This window comes from Helicoverpa armigera, chromosome 26 (genome assembly GCF_030705265.1).
Source record: "Helicoverpa armigera isolate CAAS_96S chromosome 26, ASM3070526v1, whole genome shotgun sequence".
Classification (NCBI taxonomy): domain Eukaryota; kingdom Metazoa; phylum Arthropoda; class Insecta; order Lepidoptera; family Noctuidae; genus Helicoverpa; species Helicoverpa armigera.
Genome location: NC_087145.1, coordinates 494,615 through 502,171, shown reverse-complemented (window position 1 = coordinate 502,171; position 7,557 = coordinate 494,615). Strand labels below are relative to the sequence as shown.

General features: G+C 36.3%; 1 protein-coding gene across 1 annotated transcript; it reads right to left on the bottom strand.

The window, feature by feature from the left end:
* Positions 1-903: 903 nt before the first annotated feature.
* LOC110382164 (facilitated trehalose transporter Tret1) lies at positions 904-6,816 on the bottom strand. Its single transcript, XM_064041859.1, has 4 exons — positions 6,798-6,816; positions 4,929-5,033; positions 3,930-4,065; positions 904-2,391 (listed from the first exon to the last, which is right to left on the bottom strand). The coding sequence occupies exons 2-4, from the start codon at positions 4,950-4,952 to the stop codon at positions 1,031-1,033; spliced, it is 1,521 nt and encodes a 506-aa protein (XP_063897929.1). The 5' UTR covers positions 4,953-5,033; positions 6,798-6,816; the 3' UTR covers positions 904-1,030.
* Between the last annotated feature and the right edge of the window lie 741 nt (positions 6,817-7,557).

Here is a 7,557-nt window from a genome sequence, read left to right as displayed (position 1 = left end):
CTCCGTCAGCTTGCTCTTTTGAACTGTAAATAAAGACCTATATTCTAGATCTATGTTAGCTATATTACCTATCATCTATTTTTCTCTGGCATCTCAGCTATAATTTGGTGGCTTAAGAAAAGTTACTACTAGCGCACGTGCCTACGAACGTAACTATAAACTGAAACGGATTTATTTTAGACTGGCCTACTACTAAAGATAAAGTGATCTAGAAACCTAGTGCCCTTGAGATACTCACAAATCATTAATAGAATGAGAATACTAGGTTATCTCAACCTGCCTTAGATATTTGTAATCGATTCCGCTATTGTTTTGAAAGGCTCTCATCTTTATTAATGACTTCATCTATCGCGTTTTTATCCGCTTCCTGAGTTACTTCAAGTACTGAAATCACAATAGTATTATTAATTAGCCCGATTTATCCGATTTCAGTATAGCTAAGCTTATCTTCCTATGTATGGTTATTATTCCATTTCATTTTTGTGAGTCCCAAAGCATTTTTTTTAAGAGTCAAAATCGTTTATAGAAACTAGGCTAATGACTTAATCTTTTTGTTAAATAAATTTTAACACACATTTTATTTACTTACGTAAAAACTCTTTGAGGTTGGCTGGCAGGGAACCCAACACTAGGTTAAGCTCACCCTTGTGCATGATCACTGTGTTTTCAGTGTGTCAAAATGTATTTATGTGTGCAATAAAGAATAGCTATAGTAAAAAACTAACTTAAAAAGAATAAACAACGAAGAAAAATTGTTCTTCATCGCTGTCACCTAGTGCACCCAGTAGACTGGCGGCGTTGTCACGTTGGATGGCAATGCTTACACTTTGGGCAAAATAAGGGGCAAAACTATCTTATTTGCTGTCCCTTGCAAAAAGAGTAACACAAAAACAACTTATGTAATACATGGTACAGAAAATATTTATTTTAAAAATAATTAAATAACAACACATATTTTATACTTAGTTAATAAATATTAACTAAACAACGCTCCATCATCATCATACAATTATTTTTAAATAAAAGTTATTCATTTATTTATTGACAAACTATTAGTTATCTTTGGAGTAGTGATACATTCACTATGATTGAAATCCACTGATTCTTCTGTTCGTCCATATTCTATCATCTTGGTATTCGCCTCCTCATCATCAACATTCTGGAACCTTCCGTAGTTGAAATAATTCTCAATTTCCTGCAGAGTCCTATCCTTGGTTTCTGGCAGAATAAAGTACAGCATTAAAAGCGAGATTCCCATAATTATGCCATAAACAGCAAAGAAACCGTATACTTTGATGCTGTCTATCAAATGTGGAGTTGATTGCAATCCTGCCATCAAGCATATTGCTATCCAGACTCCTGATAAGGCTAGACCTGTTCCTCTATGAGCTAAAGGAAAAATTTCTCCAACTAAAGCTATGGGTATTGGTGCACAACCCAAATTTGCAAACATGAAGTAGAACACTAGCATTGATAATGGTATCCATTGCCGGTCTCCGGGAATAATGCCTTTGTCTTCTAAGAAGAGGTACGTGGAAACTGCCATCAGAACTCCAAAAGCAGCGAAGCCGGTGGAGAATAGAAGTGTTCGTCTATTCATAATCTTCACTAGAGCTGATGCGAACACTGCACTCCCCGTGATGATGATATCTGAGCCCAGGGTGTAGTAGAATGATTGTGAAGTCTCTCCCGTAATTTTAGACATAATATGGAGCAGATACGCTGGGAAAACATGTCTCAAACTCATTTCGAGTACTAAACAGGCAAGCATGATAATTATGAACGGTTTGATAAAGTCCTTCTGAGTGAATTTCTTAAAGAAGTTCATCGTTTTCTCAACGTAAGTTTGCTGCAATTTTGGTTTTGATAGACGTTCCTTTTGAGCTCTGATGGTGTCTTTTATTTCTCTGCACGATTCTTCAGTTTTTCCTCGAAGCCAGTAGAAGGCTTTCTCACTCTTATCGTACTGCTGTTTCTTCACCAGCCATGCGGGACTCTCGGGCCATGTATACACGATAAATAAGGCTATTAGGAATGGTATTACAGCTACTAATGATATAGTCCTCCAATGTAGAAATCCGGTTATAATATGCATAAACAAAGCTCCCAAGCAAACTGCAGCATTTTTCAAGTAAAGAAACACCCCTCTGTATTTAGGGCTGGTATATTCTCCGATAACTATGGCTCCCAAGGAGACGGTGGCTGAACCAGATAGTCCACATAGGAATCTGCCAATCATGAGACATGTGACGTTATTGGCGAAGTGGATCATGAGCCAGCCCACCACAGCGGGCAAGATCACCAGGAAGTGAGTCAGTTTCCTTCCGTAGAGGTCCATGAGAAATGAGGATGTAAGGAATCCTGGGATTCCAGCGACGCCCGCGATAGACCCTGAAGAAAAAAAACAGATATAATAAGTAAGAGAATTGCTATGATATTTTATGAAGATTGTAACCATATAAAGTGGGAAGCTTATCAGCATTCGTGTCATTTAGTTCATTCAACTTATTATTCGAGTTACACGACTTTAAAAGCCAATTAATTATACAAATCGTAGAACTTCAATTTAAAATGCATAAAAGCTTAAAAATACAGTTAACTAAAGTAAAAAGTAATAAAGTTAGGTAAGTATTAATTTCAATTGATCTCATAAATTAATGTATCTTTCATAAAAGCGTGTAAAAAACGGATGAACCGTTTTACCGTGACTATTAACAATTCATTTCTATAAGCACTTAATTAGTATCATGATTGCTTCCTGTGTATCAAACACGTGTTGATTTTTTTCTTTGTATTGTAAAAGGAAATAAATGTCTATCTAATCCCTTAAATGAATTATTATTATTTTACTCGTCGATCGGATTCGATTTCAGTTCAGGAAAGTACCAAGGCAACTTTTCCAGTTTTGTATGACCTTTCTAAGTATACCTTAAACACCAATTACTGTGTTTCGGATGGCACGTTAAACTATAGGTACCGGCTGGCATTGAACATCCTTGACAACCGTTACGAGTAGTCAGAATCCAGTAAATCTGACACCAGTTTAACCAAGGAGTATTAGGCTTCCCGGGTTAAGGAAGTCAGATAGGCAGTCGCTGGTTGTAAAGCACTGGTACTCAGCTGATTCCGGTTAGACTGGAAGCCGACCCCAGCATAGTTGGGAAAAAGGCTGGGAGGATGATGATGACTAATTTACTCCTAATGACGCATTTCAGTAATTCTTGTAATGAACCCATTGTTAACAGTGCTATTTCTCAGAGTGAGAATTTTTGGAATCTGTCATGTGAACATTTTTGTTACAGCAATTGTTTTCGAATCTATGTATATGACGTAAATAGGTACTATGTAATTACATTTTAGGTTCCTATGTGAATGGGTGTTGTGTTAAATTTTGGCGGATTTACAAAAAATAGTAACACAGTTAAATAAACTGAAATAACATACAAAAGTTCAAGGTTCTTAAATAATAAGATTTTTCAGCGAAATAAACAACTGGGTCTTCACGAGTAATGACGACAAACATACTATCGACCGACTAAAAGTTTGCAGTCGTACCTAGTCAAAATAGTATGCTTCTTCCAAATGCCCCCCGGTCCCAATTTTATTTGGGGTCGGCGCAATACGTCTTCCGCTTCCATTCTTAACTGACACTCAGTCCTTTCCTATTCATATCATCTTTCAGGCAATCCATCCATATTTTCTTAGGTCTTCCTCTTCCTCTCCATCTATCTACGTTCATACTTAGCACACACTTTGTTGCATGCGTATCATCCCTCCTCATTACATGCCCATACCATGACAACCTTTTAATTCTTATCTTTTCTGTAACTGGCTAACTCAAAATAGTAAAGAATAGAGTATTTATTCTTATTTTTCTTCCCCTCATATAGAAAACTTGATTAAAGCCACCTAGTTGATCAGATTCTCACCTAGCCACGAGGCTGTGTCCAGGTCAACCCTGATGGGGGAGTCAGGGTGTTGGAGAGCCGGCAGCAGGCTGGACGGGAAGCTCAGCACCAGACCCTGGCCGAACATGTTGATCAGCACCGCTGACATCGTCCATGACTGGAAAATTAACATTTTCCGTCTTACCACAAAAACTTTTAAACGTCAGTTTAACACTTGTCTAAAAAAATGACAAACCATGACGTTGAAATAAGGTCCATTTCGGAACCACATTTTTTTTAGACAAGTGTTTGACACATGGTTAAGTTTTTGTAGTAAGACCATTTAATTTTAAACTTTTCTTTTTTTTATGTATTTCGTTCATTTTTTTTTTCATATTTACATTTTACTTAAATACTATTCTATTAAACAAGCCTTAAGATTCTTTTTATGGAAATATACATACATAGTTCATTTTAAAATAAAAATTATGTTTTATGCAAATTAAAAATAAATAGAAATGTCTTACTTGACATTCAGGACAAATGTCCGAAAATTATTGTTGTTAGGTTTGTATTTTAAAAGGGCAGGTTAATATCAATAGACATGGTATAAGATTTAGATTGGCCTTAACGCATATTTAAACATATTCAAACGATAGACAAGAACATAATTGGTCCGCATATGGGTAGTCAGAAGCCAGAAAGTCTGAAAACCAGTTTTACCAAGGAGTACCGGGTTGCCCGGGTAACTGGGTTGAGGAGGTCAGACATGCAGTCGCTCAATTTGAAACACCGGTGAGACTAGAAACCCGACTCCAACATAGGAAAAGGCTAGTCAGTAGGCTTGTAATGTTATTCTTGTATTTCCAAATAGGTACCCTTCTTAAATATTACACACGTTTACGGACTAGGGTTGAAAAAACTTTTCATATATGTTCATTAAATAAAAAAATATGAGTAAAAAAGTGTGTCGCTAAGTTACCCTAAAATTAAGGTTGGTCTGAAATTACTTCATTATTTTAAAATAAATAAAAATCATACCTGTCTTAATAATGGCGTCGACATGTTTTGTCTAGATATCCGTCATGTCGAACACTGGGAACTGGGAACCTCTCACTGTCAACTCTTGCGCAGCACTTGCGTCAACTGTGCGAACAACAACCTAATATATTATATTTATTTAATAACTTCTAGAATTGCCAGACACAAATCACTTTCTGAAAAGGTGATTTAAACTTATCCATACTAATATAATATAGTTGTTTGTTTATTTGTACCTTAAAGGCTCCGAAACAACTGAACCGATTTGAAAAGTTCTAGTTGTTACTATGTTAGGGTCGGCTTCCAGTCCAACCGGATGCAGTTGAGTACCAGTGTTTTATAAGGAGCGACTGCCTGTCTGACCTCCTCAACCCAGTTACCTGGGTAGGCCAATAGCCTTTTGGTAGGACTGGTTGTCAGACTTACTGGCTTCTGACTGCCAAAAATGTTCCATCATAGATGGGAAATAGAATGCGCTCCGAAACACAGTCATTGGTGTCAAGATATATTTAGAAAGTGCATACAGACCCGGAATCGAACCCACACACTCATACTCGAGAGGATGTTTCTTTACCCACTAGACCACCACGACTTACTCCGAGTATCATAGGCTATATAATGTATACGTATATTTCCCCCGGGACGCGGGTGAAACCAAGGGAAAACAGCTAGTTTTTTTACAAAAATGACAAGTATTATTGTTTGTTTTATTTATTTATCTTGCATGAAGGATGGTTCACTCATCTTTATGTATTAATAACCTTCTACTTATCTGTATAATTAATTAATTTGATAGGGTACGGTTGCTCTGAATGGGCCACTTAACTTCGCGACCTCATAATAATATCTCAAAAAGAGTAAGTTTTAAAATAAAAACAGTTTATTGTTTTTATTTCGTAGGACATTTATTTTAAATTAAGTACTTCTTTTTTTGTTTGACCAATAGATGGCGCTATTTGTCCTGAATTTTTTTTTTATTGTTTTATTATTTTTTTTGTAATAAAACTATCCTATGTCCTTTCTCAAGTTTCAAACTATGTCTGTACCAAATTTCACACAAATCGGTTCAGTAGTTTAGGCGTAAAGAAAAGACAGACAGACAGACAGAGTTACTTTCACATTTATAATATTAGTTAGGATAAAACATTTTTTTTGTTGCTTTTTTTTACCATGGGCACGTTCATTGAACCACCAGGTTGCCATCAATGGACTTCGAGGAATTTGTTCTAGAGGTTCAATCGAGGCAACCAATTATATAAGTTTTAGTATACGTAAAAAAGTACCATTTCAAGAACATGTATGTATACACAGCAGGGCAATCAATATGGGCTATCTATTTATGTCCTCCAATGCACGGGTGTGTCAAACACCAACTTCCAGCCTACCGGCTGCTTTGAGAAAGTTTCTAAAACCCACAAAGCGATATACTTAATATTTTTGCTACACCTATATGCAACATAGATAGGTGAAATCGGTTTTGCACACATCTCAACGTCAAAATTCCTATTCAAAAAACTTTCCCTTTTTATTCAAAAAAATTGCAACAAAAAACGAGGCCTTTCTCTAAAAATATTTATAGAAGTAAGTTGGTATAGTTCTTCGTTTATAACAAAGTCACTGTTATAATATACTAGCTTCTGCCAGCGGTTTCACCCTCATCCCTTGGGAACTACTTCCCATACCGGGATAAAAAGTAGCCTATAGCCTTCCTCGACAAATGGGCTATCTAACACTGAAATAAATTTTCAAATCGAACCAGTAGTTCCTGAGATTAGCGCGTTCAAACAAACAAACTCTTCAGCTTTATAATATTAGTTTAGATTCACTTCATCTGCTTATACGGGAATAACATGATTCAAAATTACTTACTCGAACGGTCCTATTGTTATTTTTTAAATCTGGTCTTTCTAGGAAGATGAAAGCAACAAAACAAGGGATCAGATAAAAACTGACTGCACTAATGACCACCTTGCGCTGACCCTTTATTGAATCACAATCCATTGTTATATTACATTGTATTGTTAGACTAGAGTTGCAAAAAATCATTGTATCGTCTAATTAATCATAATCTCTTGTTTTCAGTAATAAATAAGGAAAGAAACCTAGAAGGGAGGGCCTAGATCTATTAATTACAAAATAACAGAGTAAAATAGATGGCGTCGTGGTGGCCCAGTGGGTAAAGAATCGACCACTCAAGTACGAGTGCATGGGTTCGATTCCAGGTCAGGCTAATACCAATGCAACTTTTCTAAGTTTTTATACATGTAATTTCTGAGTATATCTTGGACACTACCGACTGTGCTTCGGATGGCACGTTAAACTGTAGGTCCCGGATGTCATTGAACATCCTTGGTAGTCGTTACGGGTAGTCAGAAGCCAGTAAGTCTGACACCTGTCTGGAAGTTTCTTAATTGAACTACAGTAGAGAGCATTTTGTGATGGCATAGGAAGTTAGATTTATTCCTTGGATAGATCTATAGCCCTGAAAAATATCGGTAAAAATAGTCATTTTTACTTACGTGCCTGAAATCGAACTCCACACTATTCAATCCAATGACTTCCTAAATTCACTCCAATGATTTAACACACCAACTCACTTTTAATCTTCAATTCATAAACAAATATGTAC

Bases quoted from the DNA above. Each gene is read 5' to 3' on its own strand.
- LOC110382164 (XM_064041859.1), bottom strand. From the start codon at position 4,952: ATGTCGACGCCATTATTAAGACAG. The intron at 4,066-4,928 runs GTATGATTTTTA...TTAATTTTCCAG, and splicing joins CGACGCCATTATTAAGACAG to TCATGGACGATGTCAGCGGT. The intron at 2,392-3,929 runs GTGAGAATCTGA...TTTTTTCTTCAG, and splicing joins GGACACAGCCTCGTGGCTAG to GGTCTATCGCGGGCGTCGCT.